The 20,000-nt window shown below is 46.4% G+C and overlaps 2 protein-coding genes across 2 annotated transcripts in view; both read right to left on the minus strand.

Moving 5' to 3' along the window:
- The window catches only part of LOC105897123 (serpin I2), a 9,347-nt gene extending 3,805 nt beyond the window's left edge, over positions 1-5,542 (minus strand). The window contains exons 1-5 of the mRNA XM_031574170.1: positions 5,507-5,542; positions 4,216-4,496; positions 3,796-4,041; positions 1,280-1,474; positions 576-768 (exon numbers count right to left, since the gene is read on the minus strand). Of these exons, the coding sequence (XP_031430030.1) occupies positions 576-768; positions 1,280-1,474; positions 3,796-4,041; positions 4,216-4,474 (893 nt within the window). The 5' untranslated portion in view covers positions 4,475-4,496; positions 5,507-5,542. The remainder of the gene's footprint in view (positions 1-575; positions 769-1,279; positions 1,475-3,795; positions 4,042-4,215; positions 4,497-5,506) is intronic.
- A 2,528-nt stretch (positions 5,543-8,070) lies between these two features.
- Positions 8,071-20,000, minus strand: part of LOC105897122 (WD repeat-containing protein 49) — a 17,144-nt gene continuing 5,214 nt past the window's right edge. The window contains exons 5-17 of the mRNA XM_042708630.1: positions 17,669-17,836; positions 17,161-17,309; positions 15,949-16,182; positions 15,318-15,482; positions 14,744-14,859; positions 13,687-13,817; positions 11,336-11,434; positions 11,089-11,243; positions 10,663-10,869; positions 9,561-9,758; positions 9,204-9,406; positions 8,240-8,326; positions 8,071-8,080 (exon numbers count right to left, since the gene is read on the minus strand). Coding sequence (XP_042564564.1) covers positions 8,071-8,080; positions 8,240-8,326; positions 9,204-9,406; positions 9,561-9,758; positions 10,663-10,869; positions 11,089-11,243; positions 11,336-11,434; positions 13,687-13,817; positions 14,744-14,859; positions 15,318-15,482; positions 15,949-16,182; positions 17,161-17,309; positions 17,669-17,836 — 1,922 coding nt within the window. The remainder of the gene's footprint in view (positions 8,081-8,239; positions 8,327-9,203; positions 9,407-9,560; positions 9,759-10,662; positions 10,870-11,088; positions 11,244-11,335; positions 11,435-13,686; positions 13,818-14,743; positions 14,860-15,317; positions 15,483-15,948; positions 16,183-17,160; positions 17,310-17,668; positions 17,837-20,000) is intronic.

Here is a 20,000-nt window from a genome sequence, read left to right on the forward strand (position 1 = left end):
TCTGTGTCTTTTTAAGCTGACACATTCCCTCAACACGTATTTGATTTTTCTTTCTTTTTCCTCATGACATCTGCTTTTTTCTTTTTCTCTGTTTTCCCCTCTGTGTAGTTTTACCCAGTTTCAACTACATTTGACCCGTGTAGTGAGTTACTTGGTAAAGTTAATAGTTCTCCAAAGGACATTTAAGGATCCATGGTTGCAGTCTACAGCATTATAATTTGCTGGCTAGGACAGGAGAATATCAACAACATGATTCACATGGACTCTGTAAACATGCATGCACTGGTCTTGGCCAGTTGTTGGTCTCTTTTGCTCTTTAGCTTTAGCTTTAGCTTTACATATATATATCTGTCCCTCTCTCACTCTCCCATTTGTCTACTAAACATTTTTGCTTGTGTTTATGTGTATGTTTTTGTGTCTGTGTGCATATCTGTGTGTGTGTGTGTGCGTGTGTGTGCGTGTGTGTGTGTGTGTGTGTGTGTGTGTGTGTGTGTGTGTGTGTGTGTGTGTGTGTGTGTGTGTGGTGTGTCTGTGTGTGTGTGTGTGTGTGTGTGTGTGTGTGCATGTGAGTATACCTTGGCAGGTGGACTTCCACTTCCTCCTGCTGGGTTTGGGTCATCCATGCGTTTAGCAGCTGCTGAGTGAGGTCTTTCTCCAGCTTTGGCAGCCCCTCCACGGAGTCTGGCAGGAGCACAATGAAACTGGCCTCACCCTGCCCATACACCAGCTCCAGAAGCTGCACCTCACTCTCCCCATGGGGGAAGTATCCTACAGAACAACACACACACACACACACACACACACAGATACGCATCAGAAAATACAAATGTGCCACTGCCCACGCATGGATGCAGACACGGACACACACAAGACAAATGGTGCTTTTGATCTACATATCTACATGAAAACAAGTGGAGCCATTATGAGGCGGCAAAAAATAAATCCCATTCCACTAGCATATAGATGAAAGTGCTTACTGGTAATCAATTTGAAATTAAAAACACATTAAAGCAATGCAATGGAATTCTGTCCCCTGGCTTTCACAAATGGAGAATGACAAACAGCATTACTACGTGCATCCATCTCGTATGAACCATTTGAAAATATAATGTGTCCCCAAAATTGTTGCCATATTTCTCATCATTGTGTTTCTGTTCTTGGGCATGACTTTGCTCCAGCACGAGAAACAGTGCTCCTCACTCTGTCCCTAACCCACCTGTTCTCCAGTAGATCTGAACGTGGGAGTCCCACACCACATACAGTTTTGAAGAGTACCCACCGATGTTGGCCTGGAGCTTGTGATACATCATTGGGACGTGGGCGACGGAGCCGTCCCTCTTGGTGAAGCCTCTCAGGGCCGTGTTCTCGCGAGGGAACGGCTGCTGCCAGGAGCCCTTAAAGTAAACGGCGTTCACCAAAGCCACACGACTGAGCGGGCCAAAATCATCGCTGGAGAACAGCTGCCAGATCTTACCTGATTCAAAGCCGGAGAGGGAGAGAGGGAGAGACGGAGAGAGGGAGAGAAAGAGTGAAAGAGAGAGGGGGAGAGGGAGAGTGGCGTACACTCAGCAGTGAAGGGCATAAAAGGACAAAGTCATCATTTTAGGGGAAAGAAAAAGAAAGAAATGATCATTAGAGTTTATATGAGGTATATCGCCTGCATAATATACCCTGAAATATTTTCAGGGTAATAGACTTGAGGATTGGATGCATGTGACACTACGTTAGCCTCATTTAGGCTCCACTTCTGGCTTGCACAGAATAAACACAGCCTTAGTTTTAGCCAAGGCAAACAACAGTAGTCAAACTGCTGCCATTTGGCTGATTAACAGACTCTGATGATTAATGACACCCATCAAAAGGCTTCAGAAAAGCATGGCACAGATTTAAATCTCTTCTCAAATACATAGAGTAGGGCATACAGCCGCCACCAATTGCAGCTGAATTGTTTATGAGGCAGGCCTGTATACAAAAGCAAGTACAACCGATAACCAATCCATGTCTACTGGGATTTTCTAACTGGGTGTAATAAGTCAAATGGCATGCTTCCTCCATTTTTGTATCAATAGACTTAAATTGCAGTTAGGATATTTGGACGTTTTTTCAATATCTGATATCCTTGGTTCCCTGATTTATGGCCTTGTACTTTGCCTCTTTTGTGTGATGCCTTAAATCTGTCAAACTAAGTGAGTGAATGTGGATATACATAACACTGCTGTTGAGATTCATTCCCTACAAGCCTATCCCACTTCTCCAAACACCTTTGTATGCAGACATAGGAGGCCAACAGAACAGAACTAAATCACCTCACAAGAGTGTGCTGTGTACAACTCTAGGGCCTATGTTTGTGTTTTTTAATCACTCACAATCATTTAAGTTCAGATGTGGATGTGGGATGTGGGTTCAGTCAGTCATGCCCAAAGCAACAACCCATACGGGTTCATGCATTACAGCTCTGCAGCATCACAGAGAGACTCAGTGTCTCTGCATGAGAGGCTACATATTCCTCAGTTATGGTCAATTCTATGGTGTAATCCCTCTAAATAAAGAGAAATATCTTTATTTTTCATCTCGGATGAAATGACGTCATAATAACAATTATCAACATAATAACAATAGCTTCTTATCAGGGCAGAGGAGAGGGAGTATTGCTCAGGCATTAAACTATTATCTTTGAAGTCTGGTTAATGTGGTGACAGTGAGAGACACCATTAGGCAGCAGTAGGCGGAGGCAATTTCAGCAACCGGATACAAATCTCTGCGGATTTGAAATCTTATTTAGGCTAGTGGCTACAATGAACCAACCAAGGAAGGGCTGCAAGACGAATCAGGGGACTGTTTTTTTTTCTTTTTTTCTTTCAGAACTGATGCTGTGGGAGATTTATGTCTTTGTGTTTCTTTCATCATCATTACACAGACTTTTTCACTCTCAACCCCCTTTAAGGAAAAAACTAAGTTTATCATTTTGCCTTGTGGATCCTTCAGAGGGCTTGGAAATAAGATAAAACAGTAACTCGCGAGCAAAGACTGAAAATGAGAGTATCGGTTTTTTTTGGCAGAAGATTTTCATTATTGTTTTGTGTGCAGTTCTGTGTAAATGCATTTGTGCACAGAAAACAAATAACATTGCACAGTTGTAAATAGCAACAGGAGCAGAAACATTGCTTAAGCATATAACTCAATTTGAAATGCTAATACAACCACAGGCTCAGGGGTACTCTGCAATGCTCCCTGTTTCTGGCAACTTGGTCGTTGTATTTAGAGAGGAGCAGCAAGCATTGCATTTATTATACACTGTGAATGAAATTAATTGGGAATTTGGACTGGAATCACTTGCAGTGGCTGATCTGAATTTCAAATTAGTTACAGTACTGTTTTGCCTTGCGAGTGCAATGGGACTATTTCTGGATCACTGAGGCTTCACTGAGCATGTGCAGAATCACTCACATTAACGGTAATGAGCTCTGCTCTGATCATTAGCATCCATCGTGACGATCATTTTAACATATCAGTACGAGAGAAAATGCACCGTTTGGGGGGGGAAATACACAGTCTAAACGACACTTTTAAATGTGACCCTGACACTTCAACATAATTGAAACAAAATGAAATGGAGTGAAAAGGGATCGCTTGAGTCACATTGAATAGAGCTGAACTGAGTGGACTGCTCAGGGTTTTAAATGTGATGGCACTTTCTAGCAATTTTTAAGTCACTCATTTCTCTCTCTCGCTCTCTCTCTCTCTCTCTCTCTCTCTCTCGCTCTCTCTGTCTCTCTCTCTTTCTCTCTCATTTACCATTGGTCTGGCTCTCCACCCACATGTTAATCTCATGAGCAGCCTTGGAGGCATGGAAGAAGTCCACATGCTTGAGGGAGGTGTGGAGGTGAGCTCGGCTGGTCTGCAGGTAAGCCTCTCTCAGGGGAAAACCTTCCTGTAGGAACAGGGCACTGGCCATGGCCATATGAAATGCCTCCTCCTCACTGCCTTTCTGTGGGGAGACAATGGCCTCAGCCTCCTTCTGCAGAAGAAGCAGGAATGCATCTAAGAAGAGAGTTACGTACGTACACACACATACACACACACACACACACACACACACACACACACACACACACACACACACCACAAATAAGCCTGACCCAGAGGTGGAAGACATTTGTACATGATGCCTGTGATGGTTTGCTCAGGGACTGTGTTAAGAGCACTTCTCCTCACCGTTCTGGACATCAGCTGGGTGCATTGCCCTCCTAAGCTGCTGGAGCGTGCTGCCCCTTGCCCCGAGCTGAACTTGAGCCAACATCTGGATCATCCCAAGTGGGCACAGCACCGCGTTCTCATCAGGATCCAAGGCTGCCACTGCCCGGTAGAGCTTCAGCGCCAAAGCAGTGCTAGCATCAGTGAGAGGGGCTGAGAGGTCAGGGTCCGTCTGACCACTAACTGACACTAACAGCAGCGTCAGTACGAACACAAGCATAGCTGCAATGGGCCTCCTGATACTATTTAGAGAGAAGAAAGAGGAATTCCGTGAGACAAAATTAAAGTTATTTCGACCATGACCAATCTGAAGTCTAGCTAACTTTACCTTTGAAAGATTTTTAAGTAAATTAATTCCATCCACCTCACATCTGTTTCGCATGTCAGCAGCACCAACAGGTGCGCGATGCAACAACAGCACAAGCTAATTATTTTCGCATCTCCTCAGAACTGGCTCTTTTTCAAGAAACGTGTTACCTGTTGAGTTTGGTAAAACATCCTAAATTGGCCTCTTCAACGCGTGGGATGCGGAGCAAAGAATAAACGGCCGTAATTGCAGTTATTTCAGCCCTCCCCCATGTGGGTACAGAGATTAGCGTGCGTCGGGGCCATTAATAACACAGTCTCCCCCCCCCCCCCCCCCGTTATATCCCTACGGCAACTAATGACTGAACAAGCGGGACTGAGAGCCAGAAACAGTGTACTCTGAGTACATTCACCAGTCTCACTGACTGAGCCTATTTTGTCTCAGCGTCTCTTTTTGGCAAATATCCTAATCACCTTGAGACGTGAAACCCAAACTACTAAACTGACGCAAAGAAAAGTTTTGGTTCAATTTGGTTTAGAGAGGAAACAGTCCATGTGTTAGCCTACGTACTTGTGTTTTGGGACAAAGGTTGAAGGACAACAAGTGAGTCATTAACAACAGAGCTGTTAAACGCTGATTAAAAGCTGCACTTTTTTTACACATTCTTTTCCAGACCTTCCTTTTTTTTCCGTCCCTAATTATCCACTGCCTGCTAGCACAGTCTACATAATAATCCATTTGTTTTCTCCACTATCACTGCCTAAACAAGGATCAATAGGTAGGACATAAATTCACATCAAGGATTCTAAGCCATTCCCTTCAGCGCTGGCTAATGCAGCACCATAGCCAACACAGCATATTGGAAATTAGATGGCACTGCTCATCAACCTTGCTGCTAAATGAGGCAAGCAGAACAACCGAACGACTCAGAAGTTGTGTCCTTACCTTGAGGCCGGAGAACGCACACAGGATACAGGGAGACAGATCTAGGCAAGGCTGTCCAAGGTTGGCCACTCCTCAAGGCCAAACTGATAGCAGCGTTTGTGGGGACAGATACTGCAGCAGCTGCCGGGCCTGGCTTGCCAACATTCTCACCTGGTTACACAAACACCGTGCACACACAAGCGCACGCACGCACACACACACACACACTTAACTTACTCTCTCCTACACACAAACACCACCACTCACCCCCACACACAAACAACTCAACCTTACACACACACACACACACACACACACACAACTCTCTCTTTCACACACACACACACACACACACACACACACACACTCACTCACTCAAGAATAACAATGAAGCGGTAAGCTACAGCCATGTTGCCATCATATTTTCCCCAGTAAATTGAAATGGCATAACTTCACATTACATTCACAAGCGCCTGAAAAAACAAATGGATGCCGGCACATTTTATTTGGAAAAGCTTTTATTAAGGCAAATACAGAGTGCTCCAGGACTTTATATATTTAATACTGCATGGATGGCACCGAATCTCTTAATATTGTTTAGATATGGAAAACAGAAACACAGAGTACAGAAATTGCCGGTGAAACTGCAAACTAAACAGTCCAGTTGTAGACTCCTAGAGTGGTCTAAACAAAACTACATTTATATATGCATAAATACTTTCATATTCAGACATTACACAGGGCCTTCTCAAAGACTGCGTGCCTGTGTGTATGTCTGTACACATGTGATGTGTGTTGCGTGTCTGCATGTCTGTACACATGTGATGTGTGTTGTGTGTGTGCATGTCTGTACACATGTGATGTGTGTTGCGTGTGTGCATGTCAGGGTTTACACAAAATGTCTTCAATCAAACCGTCAGGAGGAACGTTTACTTGATTTTGAAGGCTCCCGTGAAATTCACTTTAAGTTTTCTGTACAGAGAGAGAACAATAACAGCAGCCATATTAGGTCAAACCAACAATCACTCCACTAACAAGAAAACACTAGCTGACAGACTCAACACACGTCACAGAGAATTATCCAAAAGGCACAGCCATTTTATGATCTGGTCCAACAGATATGATTCACCACAGTGAAGAGAGGTTCTGGAACAGAATGACAGCGGAGAGATGACCATCCAGAGTGATGGTGAGCAGAAGCGACTCACCTGCCATGTCCGTGTCCTGCATTCCTCTTCGCCCCTCGGGCTACCTGTGACCTGCCACGCAAGCCTGACCCCTCCACTCTCTGCAGCACCTCCTTAGGGAAGAGACTCCTCTCATCAAAGGATGCTTTAAGTGTTGCTGTTGACAAGCGCACACACACACAGAGAGAGAGAGAGAGAGAGAGAGAGAGAGAGAGAGACACACACACAGACACAGAGAGAGAGAGAGAGGGACACACATCAGTGCACATGTGATAGCAGACTTACAGTTTGTCCTTGAGTCTGTCACATCCACTTCTCATGGCAAACATGTGTGAGGAGTGAGTGTGTATGTGTGTGTGTGTGTGTGTGTGTGTGTGTGTGTGTGTGTGTGTGTGTGTGTGTGTGTGTGTGTGTGTGTGTGTGTGTGTGTGTGTGTGTGTGTGAGTGAGTGAGCGCGACAGGTGTAATGGCTCACTTTCTTTCAGTGGAGGCCGGGGCGGTGGGGTTGGGGTGGTGCTGTCCCACATGCGGCCAAAGTACAGGTGAGGGTTGGCCACGAAGTCAGGCTTCTCCAGGTCCTGCACTGACTGCAGCTCTCGGAGTGTCAGCTCACTGAATGGACCTGGTGGAGGGGGAACGATGGCATCTGGGATGAGAGAAGGGAGACACAAAGCTAGCCTGGCTCGTCGCCTACTGCTCCCAGCTCAGTTTCACTGGGATTATATTCATAAAGTGAATTAGCGCCTGGTTATACCAGGCTAGCATAATAGGACAGTCTGGTGCAGGTGTACTGGAAGCATTGGGGACCAAGGCACTTCCCTAACTCTACAGATCAGAGACTCACCAACAGCCGTAGAGGTGGAAAATCTGTTGTTCACATGCTGCCTCCTGTCGGTCTCCTTCAGGCCATGCCTCGGCTCAGAGCCCCTCCCCAGAACACAGCGAGTCTTCACGGCTCCACTGGTCTCGCGAGGTTCCCTTGGAGATGGTGAAATAATTATCAACATTAGCTCCCTCCGTGAGGCAGGGGAGAAAAGAGAAGCCAAATTCGACTGATGCTCTGCCAGTGGGAATGAAGTCTGATGACAAACCATTGCAGGGAGCCATTTATCCAAACCACTGCATGAGGCATTTATCCCATTGCTCTCAGACTCGTACCCATCTGAGGATATGGGATAACTAAATGTAATGGGATCAGAGGCCTCAATGCTTTCTGATAATTGCACCATGCTGGGAAACCGGGGAGTGCTCAGCACGTTCAGAGTTTTGCTCAGACAAAGCAATTAACGACGTGAACTTTTAAACTCTGGCTTTACTCAGAGCCGGTTGATGATCTGCATCCTGTTCGCCCCGGGTCTTCCAGCTGCACTTTCCCATCATGCCCCCTTCCTCTGCCTCTCACCCCTGGCTGTGGCCCCCCGGGGGCACAATCACTGTCAAGATGACACAGGTACCAGTCTGCCGACCCACTAGTGTCGAGTGGAGGGTACGACTGTCACCATCAGTGTAGAATGTGCTGTGTGTGTGTGTGTGTGGTGTGTGTGGGGGTGGGCGTGCGCAAGTGTACATGCGAACGATTGCATGTGGTTTTTGTGTCTGCTTCACTGCATCTGATTTTTTCCGCTTGACATACACCAAAACATTTCTAACCCAACTTTTTATAGTTACCACCACAGCAAAGGAGCCAGAGCACAAATTACACCTTGACATTTACGGGGCCCGCTTTTTCTTTACATACAGAGTGTTCTCTCGGTGGTGAGCCCATTTAGTCTGTCCTTGGGGGATTACGTCTTGGTCATGACCCCTCTAAACCCTTCTGTAGGGTGCATACCGAAAGTACCTACTCTGCTCCAGATCCTAACTCTGTGAAGAAGACTAGTCTTTGTTTTCCTCAGTCCATTTGATGTTGTGATCTCTTGTATCTTGTGTCCGAGGGATCAGAATTTTGTCCCCTCCCAGGTAAACTTTGAGTCCGCCCTTCCAAATTTTAAATGAGATAATTAATCCCTAACGTATATACAGTATACAGTTACATCTCAATTACTGCTAATTGATCCTGATCTCTCCTCGATCTGGTATTTTCCAGATATTTTTGCAATGGAGGTGCTAAGAGTGGCTACATGAGTTGTGAAGTTAAACTGGTGTTGCAGTGGTATTGCGAGGGCATTAGACACTCTCGTCGATTTATTCTGTGCATGTGAAGCAGCCGTAATGGATTTCTGAGGTAATTATGTGATAAAGGCTCTCGTGTGGAAAGAGCCCTTCTGCTGGCATTTACCCACCAGCTGCCTGTTTACACCCAAACCTGAGAGGGCTGAGCCTCAAAGTCCCGTCTGTTTGGGAGGAAAACCAAGAGGTGGGGGATGCAGGATAAATATCAATATGTCTAACTCAGACATACCCACAGACATACACCACCATAGGCAGCATGGCGTCCGGCCACCCCTACTAGTGTTACATGCTTATATTACACGCCCATGGCAGTGTTACATGCTTATATTATACGCCCATGGCAGTGTTGTAGGACTTACTGGCCGTGATCTTTCTCCTCTGCTGGAGTGGCATCTTCACCCAAGAGAGCAGAGTCTTGGGATCCTGAGCCTTCAGCACTGTGGTGCCCATGAGACCCTTGAGGAGTGAGAGATGACTTGGCCATCTCACCCTCCTCTAGTTCTCCATCTTCCACCTCTGTTGGGAGGGTGCACTCTGTCCTGCCAAGGTGCCAGTGCTCCTCCTAGTGGTGGCAGGTAGGATAGCAAGATTCACAGTCATTTTAACAGGAAGCATAGGCCTTTTTGCTAATGTAGCGCATCTGTTCATTACTTGCTATCTTGTTGTTGTTGTTGAAGATGATGGTGTTATTTTTGTTGTCGTTTGTTGCTACTCACCTGTCCAAATATCCCCACACAATGTCCTGGCAAGTAGCTAAGGGCCACAGTACAATCTGTAGATGTGGACAGGAGGAAGAGCTGGTCGCCATGGACACAGGTCTCCAGGTGAGTGACGCAGTCCATGTGGGGCCGGAGACTGGACAGGAGCTCGGGGGCTTGTTTGAGTACTCCATCACTGGCCTGAAGGCAGTAGTCCTGAGACGGAGATCAATAAAACCACATGAGACCAATCAGTTCAGTGGTAGCATCTATATCCTGACCACATGGCTGACCGAGGTGCAAATAAGAGTGTCAGTAGACAAATTCATCAGTCAGAGGCAATGTATAGGCACTCGGTCATGTGGCAACATTTGCTAGCCTTTATTGGCACAGTGAAGGATTTTACAAGCTGTGTACATTATTTTTCCATTACTTCTTCCACTGTTTACGATTTATCTGTTCAATCCCTGTTCCCAACTGGTTTCGATGTGCTACGGTACACAAACTCACTCCGTTAGGAGTAAACAAACAGGATCTTCACTCGACGTGATCCTTTTTAGACAAGGCATGCCAATTCATAACCGAGTCCATTTGGCAATTAAACCAAACAAACAGGCTGTCTAACACGTTAATGTGAGACCACAAATTATCCTGAGGGAATGAAGTAGTAAAATGGAGAATGAGAATCCAATCCATCCTCATTGAGATGCCTGGTTATTTTGAGGAAAGTTATGGGGAATTGACAAACGCCCTGCGCTATCCTCATCAATCAACTGCTTATGTTGTCAGAGTTGTTTTGTCTCTCAAGGACACCAGGGCTCCTCCGGTGCTGGCAGTCAACAGGAGGAATATCAGTATCACACAAGAAATAAAAACCACCCTTGTCACTGGGTTGGTAATACATCTTTGAGGCTCACAAGGCCAGACATGGCATTTGAATGTCATTGTGGTATATATATATATATTTGTATCTGGAATGTTTCAACATACACCCTCCTGTGTCTGTATCTCCATAATGAATTGTTAATTGATAAAAATCTAATAAATCCCTGTATATAAAGTAAATCAGAGCATGGGTGTCCACTCCGCTCCAGACGATGGCGCTCTTCTTCAGACTCACCTGTAAATCCCAGACTTTCACTCCTCCGTGCACATCTGCTGTCACCAGGTACCTCCCAGTTCTGTCCACAGTCAGAATGATGGACCCTGACCTTTTATGGGCAACGAACTCAGCCACCAGGCTGCACTGGGCAGTGTTCGAGAACCTCACCTGGCCAGACATCCCACACGACACCAGGTCTGCCCCACCTAGGAACAATGGCCCAAGCAAGCATCACGAAAATCCCAAAATCACAAAAAGATTCCCGTTCATTCAGTCTAGGAAAGATACCTGCCGTGACAATTCATACTTATTAGTCACACCGTGCCACAAAACAACTGACTGTCTTCTTCTCCTGGTCAACTCTTTGAAGATTTCAAGCTTTGAGCTTTTTCAAAGCGTCTACCTGATGCCTGAAAATGAAGGCGTTATACCTGCAGCAGTTACCCCTTTTTGTCGCTCCAGGAAGAAGAGCCTAGTGATAGCCTGGCAGTCCTCCCGGCCTTCCTGTCCAGCATGCGGTGGCAGCGATGAGTCAGAGGGAGAAGAGGGCTGCTTGAGGCCCGAAGCTGCTGACCGATTAGCCCTGAGCAGCACACCACCTGCGCAACACAACACAACCTCCTTATACAACTCTGATCAATAGCTGTAAAGTTTCACATCGTGTTAGCCTAGCACTATGTGCGGCTCAAACCTGATTTGGATCTGAGACCCAGCTGGCCATCTGGCCGGAGTTTGCGCAGGGCATTCTCCGTGCTATTATTCCATACTATGATCTCCCCATCATAGCTCCCTGAAACGGAAAGAGCTCAAAGTTACTCTGCAAGGTCTCTGGCGCTGGCCCCTCTCCCAGCCCAGCCCAGCCCAGCCCAGACAGGCCTGAAATGACAATGAGGAAGACTAATGTCTCACAACTTCTATCTCAGGGTCTTGGATGAGAGAAAATGAGAGGCAGCGGCGGAACTGCATTATTCATGTGCCCAGTGGCCACACTTATCCAAGGTTCTTCACACCGCCTGGCCGCACTCTTTTGCTCTCCCTCTCTCTCTCTCTCTCTCTCCCTTTCATTCCCTCACTCTCTCCATCTCTTATCTTTCTTTCTCCCTCTCCCTCCCTTCCTCCGTCCCTCTATCTCTTTTTCTCTCTCTCCCTCTCTCTTCCACTTCGTCTCTTTCCATTGACTCAGTGCTAAGCAGTAATGAAGGCGTCTAACAAAGGTGAGCCCAAACTGCCGCAGGGTGTGACCACAGCCACGTCCTGTGAAGACATTGGGCAGCCACACAAAGTGAGTCTTACAGTTCAAAAACTTGACCGCTTCTTTTTCACGCATCTCCCTATGGGCTTTTTGGCTCTGGCCTTGTCATTCCTCAAACATCTCATGTTAATGGGGGGAGGGGGGGAGGGGAGTGTTAAAGCCTTTAATAACACTGTAATAGCAAACGTTCTCTGTTGTAGGTGAAAGACGGCAGTTGGAGCACGACAGGATTTGGGTGACTCATAGTAGCACCTTTGCTGAAAGCCCATCCGCAGTCAGTGCTTCCACCAGTCTATTCTAACAGGACTCACCTCCACACAAACAAGCCTCTCCTAAAGCATCCTTGAACTGTAAATGTGAAGAGGAGCAACGAAGGGGTGAGAACTGACACAAGAGTGAAAAGAGGAACGATGGGGAGGGAAGGAGGGGAGGTGGGCGGGAGGGAGGTGGCTGACAGCTCGGCTCCGACTCTGTCTGTCTGGCTCCATGAATGCGGTGCGTGTGCGACTCGGCTGCGCGGAGCAGTGGCTGAATATTGATGAAGGAGAAGAGAAGAGGCATCTCTCCCCAACAGCCAAATGTTCCCCCTGCATTCTGATTCAGGCCTGCAAGTGCTCCATCCTCAGCGTGCGTTAATAAACATAATTTAATTTGAGCATTAGTATAATCCAGAGAGGGGCGCAGGGCCGGGAAGAGAGGGAGGGCAGGCACGAGGAAAAGAGGGCTCAGTAACTTTCCAAATAGCTTGTTAGTTCTGCTCACGTTGCAGAATTCATTTCCTCTCTTGCCTCCTTCCAACAGTTTCTCCCCCAACTCTGAGTCTCAGCCACGCATGTCAGCTTAAAGACAGGCGACTTTACAATACAGGCCAGAACAATATAGCTATCTGAGCCCAGAAATAAGCCATTGTGTGGATCTGTATATATTTGTATGGAAAGTGTGTGTGTGTGTTTGCATCTGTTTGTGTGTGTGTGTGTGTGTGTGAGTGTGCATGTGTGTGTGTGTGTGAGAGTGTGTGTGTGAGAGTGTGTGTGAGAGTATGTGTGTGTGTGCACGTGGGTGCGTGCGTGCATGTGTTTATACCGGCTCTGCAGGGATGTATGCCACAGTGGCAGCACTGCTTTGCGGCCCTTTGTGGAGTTGAACCTGAGTTCAGGGCTCTGCAGGATGCGCGCTGTGCCTCAGAGGCAGATAAGACACAGTTAAGCAGCAGCAGCGGCAGCGGTAGCGGTGGCAGCAAGCAGCAGCAGCGCGCGTGCACGCTTTGATAAAACAAGCACAGAGACTAATGAAGTTTTAATTACCCACCCCCCTCCAACATCCACTCGCTCTGTCCCTTTCATTCTCTCTCTCCCCCCCCCCCCTCCTCCCCCCTCCCTCCAGTGGTTTAGTCACAGCGCCTCTTGCATGAGCGTGCAATCTCTCTGGTTCAACACTCAACGCTAGCTCCTCCGTGTGGAACTGCTTGCCCATATATTAACACTTTATGCGCCAGGCGGGCCCATCTTCCATCAGAAAGGGCCTCTGTGGAATGTCACATTCGGTGTCAGGGACCACCTTAAGGACAGTGTGCTGAATAATGAATCGATTCGTACAGAGAACTTGGTATGTAAGTACAGTACATGTTGCAAGATGTTCTTACAGTCGAGGGTGATGAACATGCAGAGTATGAAATACACTGACTTCGTACAGAACACTGTGTGCAAGTGCAACGGCAGAAGGTTTGCATGGCAACCGTGGATGTGATTGTGTTGGAAGTGTGTACGTGAGCAAGAGGGGGTGGAGGGCACCTGTGACCAGAGTCTGCGGCGGCCGGAAGGCTGCACATAGCACGTCGTCATGGTGCTGAACGCCTCCTATCCACTCTGACGGCTGAACAAAGAACTTGGAGAAACTGCCTGGCCTGAACACGGTGATGGTCCTGCGGTGGGACACAGCGGCAGAGACAAAGGGACAATGACATCTCTCCTTTCATGCATGCAGGAGAGGACAGGACAGGACACGAGGACACTGTTTTGACACTGTGTGATTCCACATGTCAATGCCTGTTTGTTGGACAGGGGTGACAGACTAATGGGAGTTACACACATACACACCAACCCTGCCGCTCTGCACTGCCTGTGCACACACACATACATGCACACATGCGCGCACACACACACACACACATACTACTGACTGACTGTTCAGAGCGCAGTTCACACCACCGCCGGCGTGATGCTAACACACAATGAAAGCCTTTGTTCCTGCGTGTTGGAATGCATAGGAGGACATGAACTACATGACAAATTCAGATAGACCAACATCATACACACTGGCACACACATACATATGGAACGGAATGGGAGAAAGAGCATCGTTCATGCAGACTTCACGCTGGATTATACAAAAGGGTGCAGATTATGATCTGAAGGGAAACATTGACGCACTGATTTAGGGTTAAGTTGCCATGCCACATATCACACATATTTTCAGACACTTCCACCTACTTAGAACTGAACATGCTCATCAGCCCAAATAGCAGTCTGGGAGCACTCAAGGTTATAGCTCACACAAAACTGTCAATTCTGTTAAAATCTTCACTACCCACTGTTGGTGGAATCCCATACATTTATCTTTAGTGTTATTCTGTTCTGTCATCTTCTGTACTTTAAAATGGTAGCCAGTTCTGTCTGGTCACTAACATTGTGCAGGACTCTTTATTCACTGGGTGCATAGCCAAGTAAACCATCTATTGATGACTAGCAGCTGTTTGAGTTAGGAAGGGAATGGCAGACATGTCCTAAGCGGGTGAGAGGGGAAAAGGAGAGGGGAGTTGGATGTAGACGTGGGGGGTTCCAGCCTCACCTCTCCCAGCCCAGTACCAGCACCGTCCTCTTCAGCACCAGGACCTGAGAGACTTCAGCAGCCTGGTCTCGCCCTGCATTCAGCCTGTGGTGGCAGTGCCCGTTAAAGTCCCACACCTGGCCCACACACACACCCACACACACACACACACACACACACACACACACACATACACACACACAGGCATAAATTGGCCTTCACACATTTCAGATGAAACTCACAGCCAGTCAGACCTCTCACCAAGGCAACCAAAAACTAACAGAGCATGACACAAAAGCTTCACTGAGTGACCCAGATGCAAACAAGAACACAGACAAACAAGAAAGGCACAATCATGTTACTGACAGCTACAGATACAAACACAGTCAGACAGTACCATAATACTATAACGACAGAACAATCGGGGGGAAAAATCTGATACGAAACACGTTTTTGACATGTGGGCAGAGAGAACATGAGAGAAAACTAGTGCTGACACCTTTGCTTGACAGGTGCCATGTACAGTGGCACATATTTACATGTATAGTGGGAAGCCAGAGAGACACTCATGCCATCTAAGTGCCAGGGGCTGTACCTTCACCAGTCCGTCGGTGCCCGCAGTAAACAGGCGAGTCTGGGTCCCATCTAAGGCCATGGTGGAAATCTCTGCGTCGCCATGACAACGGGTAAACTGCTTCACCTTCTGACCTGTGTCCATGAGCCAGCATGTTATAGTGGAGCTGGCATCACTGCTTATTACCTGATGATGGTGCGTGCCCGTGTGTGTGTGTGTGTGTGTGTGTGTGTGTGTGTGTGTGTGTGTGTGTGTGTGTGTGTGTGTGTGTGTGTGTGTGTGTGTGTGTGTGTGTGTGTGTGTGTGACAGAGATAGATAGATAGAGAGAGAGAGAGAGAGAAAAAGAGAGAGAATAATGTTTGGGTCAAACAAGGGGAAAGAGAGACAAGAGAGTTGCTTTGTTTACTTCTTCAGGCTATTGGATGTATGTCAGCAGGTTCTACAATTTACCTTAACACGTTCCAAAACACTTAAGCCAATCAAACATGTGATCTAATATCAGAATTTTTATGAAGAAGAATTATGCATTCACAGCTGAATGGTAAGACTTAGGCTGGGCCCATTCTTTCTCATTTAAACCACCGCAGCTGTCACCGACAACTGGCTGATTGCAGATCGGCACTCTCCAACATGGCTCCACACTGCCCCCACCTGGCGGAAGAGGGCATTGTAGAGCACGCAGGTGACCGGGCTCTCGTGGCTCGTCAGCCTCCTGTCCGATTCCTTCTTGGCCTCGAGCAGCAGGAGCTGGCTGTTGAAGGAGAGGAGCAGGCGGCTATGCTCCTCGTGGAAGAACAACAGCGTCTGGCACTCCTGGCTCTTGGGGAAGATGCCTGCCACGCGCTGGACACACAGCTGGCTGGAGGCATCCCACAGTCTTAGCACCTGTGTGTGATTCGATCGTGTATGTTTGTGAGCGTATTTGTTTTTGTGTGTTTGTGTGTGTTAGAATGTGAACATGTTTACGTGATATTTGCGATATTGAGAAACAGAATGTAGGAGAGAGAGAGAGAATGAGTGTGCATGTGTGTGTGTGCGCATGTGTGTGTGTGTGTGTGTGTGTGTGTGTGTGTGTGTGTGTGTGTGTGTGTGTGTGTGTGTGTGTGTGTATGTGTTTATGTGTGAATGCGTGCACACATTGGTGATTGAGAGAGACAGAGAGAGAGAGAGAAAATACCCAACAGCGTAAACTTTCCCTGTAATAGGGAGTGAAAATATGTAATAACAGAAGAAAAAGTAAGACAGCATATCACAGAATATCCCATGCCCCCAAAAACAGGAAGACAAAGCACTGACTCACAACTCCTCAGGAGAAAGAGGGGAAAAGAGGGCATTTATTCCAGTGCTTTAACAGTCAACAGCTCTCAGGCTTCCTTAATTCCCTCAGTCTCACTCTCCCATGTTCGCTTTCTTTTCCTGCCTCCTTTTTAGTCTCTGCCAAACCTTCACTGAACCAACTTGGCTTCAATTATGGCCTGGGAGAAATAGTAGAAAATGGCTGTGATCGTAGTGATGAAAAAAAAAAGTCTTCTTTTAGAATACTGTAGGGCATTGTCTTTGGAAAGCAAGCCTCAGAGTATCAAGATCAAGTCAAATCCAGTTTTGCCCAAGATAGTGGCTTCCTTTGGAACTGGTGTGTTGCTGAATTGGGCTGCATTTCCCGAAAGCGTCCTTCCACAACTACCAATTTTAAAAGATGGATAGGCAAACTATCATTTTGAAGACTCTTGAACACTTGTGCTTTTGGAAAACACACTCCTGAATGACTGGGTGATCATTTTAGAGGATAAACCAGTAACCCTCCGAGGTGTTAGCCACCCTGCCCTACTGTATGCATCTGTGTGTTTCTGAACTGTGTGTTACCTTGTCTTTGGAGAAGCTGAGCAGCTGTTTCTTTCCCAGGATGAACTGCACAGCCACCACGCTGCTCATGTGACCCCTCAGGATGCCCACGGGCTTGGAGGTGACGTAAGGGTTCCACAGGTACACATGGTTGTTGAGGCCCGCAGTGGCTGAGGAGTAGGGCAGCCATCGCAAAGACTGGACTTTCATTAAAAATGCATGGCACTGACCTTTAATACCACTGTTTGTGCATTCTATATTTATCATAAATGTAACTGTGAGGCCTGGTTGGAGGTTGGATTTATAGCATTACGGTATCTTAAACAAAAAGAACGCAACTCAAATACTGTGTAGGAAACATCCACCCAATAAATACGGACCTTCCCTGTGTAGTTGAAAGCTCTATACTATATATTCTATATCTATATACTATATCTATATATACAGTATCTATATATACTCATATACTATATCTATATAATACTCACTAATGTGAGGTTTCTAGATTTGCGTGTACAGTTGGCCGTACCTATGAGATTGAGGCCAGGGTGGAAGTCCAGGTCAGTGATGCCCGTGTGTGTGTTGAAGTGGGTGACCCTGAGGGGCGAGCCTTCTGTCTCCCTCCATGCCAACACCAGGCTGCCCTGGCCACTCCAGGTGCAGGACACGACGGCCTCCAGCGGGCCCAGGAACCTCACTGAGCAGAGGGGACGGAGAGAGGGGAGACTACAGGTCAGGAACAATATGCACATGGAGGGAGAGGGAGGGAGGGAGAGGAAGAGAAAAATGTGTTGGAGGAAGGAGTATAAGAGGAAAAAAGAGGGTCACTTGAAGTGAAACGAAGCCATTAGTCATCAGGATGATGGGAAAAATAAAAGCAGGTATTCATGCGTTCAAATGGTCAAATAAACTGAACTTGAACTATTTGTCCATAACAGAAAGTTAGCCCAGAGAAATGAAATCCTGAAAAAAGTGTGAACTGTGAAGATAATGAACCAGAGAACAGAAGGAAGGCTGAAGTAGGGCTCTGGAGGGGAAACAGGTGTAGAGGTGCTCCATAGTTTAGCACTCTAGATTGACTTGAGTCGGACTCCCGGCACCTGAAGAACCACGGCTATTTTAGGCAGGAGTGAGTCACTGGACTCTCGGGCGTATCATTCTTCCTGTTTCAGAAACTCATCAAAGCACGGGGGAAGAAATCACGTAAACCCACAGTGAAACCCCACGGTGAATCAGCTGTGATGGCGCACGATAACAATGAATCTGATGAGCTTTTGAGACGCAGATGACTAACGCTGTATCACATCCTTACGACGGAACCCGCAGGGCAGGAGCTGAGCTCCCCTGTCAACCACCTGTCCACACACATTCAGACAGAAGGGAAGACAACATTCACATCTGAAGGACTGGATACTATGTTGCACATAAATAAAAAGTATTGCATGTGGCTGTTGTAGCAGTGGTAATAATACAAGTAGTAGTAAGCAGTAGTAGTATTGGTAGTGGTACTAGCAGTAGTAGTAGTTAAAGCAGAAGTATATTTACAGTGATAGCAGGTTCTGTCTGATCTTACCCTGTGAAACTCCATCTAAGATTGTTCATACTAGAAAATGAACCCATAACAAACTTTAACTTTGGCTGTTTTATAGTCACAGATTTGTCTGTGAATGACTTTAAGTGACAACTTGATCAAACTCAATGAGGCCTGAACTTGAACAACCACAATCACACAGCATGCACTTTCACCTGTTATTTACTACATCGCTAGAAGTCCTTGGAAGATGCATCACAACATTTATTACAGAATAATTTACAGAAATCATTGTTCATTTCCTCAGATTTAGTTGCAATTTTAGCCACTTACAAGGTAATTACACTGAGAAATATACCTGATAGTAAACAGACTGCAAATCTGCATATTATACAAGCAGAGCCGAAGATTTGCCAGGTGTTAGTCCATTTCAGTTAGTTCATTTCATCACTTGAAGCTGTGAGGTCTGATCGAGGCAGACTATGAACTGTGTGCTTACATTAAAGAGGACATTATGTTCATTTGCAGTGTTCATCATATTATTTTTGGGGTCTACTAGAAAAGATTTAGGTATCCGTGGATTCTATGCCTGTTAACTGATGAGTTCCAAATCCACGCATACATTTGTGAGTACCGTGTACTTCATGAAGTCTAGGCTATTACACTGTACTTCATATAAGTGCATGTTATCACAATATGTATGTTTAGAGTTAGAGATGTTTTATGATTAGAATATGTAAAAGTTGATAACTATATAAAATGAGTATTAATTTGCATTATTATTGTTCTTAATTGTTTTCTAAAGATGAGTGAGACACTGTGGAGTGGAACCAGACCTACTGTAAGTACAGCATTGTGTGTGTGGCCTTCCATCTCAGTGGTCCATGGCTGTGACTGCCAGAGGAACTCAGAAACACACACACACACACACAGACACACACACACACACACACACACACACACAGACACACACACACACACACACAGACACACACACACACACACACACACACACACACAGACACACACACACACACACACACACAGACACACACACACACACACACACACACACAGACACACACACACACACACACAGACACACACACATACACACACACACACACACACACAGAGAAAAGCATGTCTAATCCTTAACACCAGACCGATTCTCCAGGGGTGAGAGACTTCAAAAAGAGCCAGCCTTCCGCCTCCGAGATAGAGCACCCTGCAAATTTCAATTAACAAGTCCTTTTCATGTTCTGTTGTGTTTTCATTCTGTTCGCTCATGTTTGTTGCTCTTGTTTGTTTCAACTTCCATTCTCCTCTT

The sequence above is a fragment of the Clupea harengus genome, chromosome 9, assembly GCF_900700415.2.
Source record: "Clupea harengus chromosome 9, Ch_v2.0.2, whole genome shotgun sequence".
NCBI lineage: Eukaryota > Metazoa > Chordata > Actinopteri > Clupeiformes > Clupeidae > Clupea > Clupea harengus.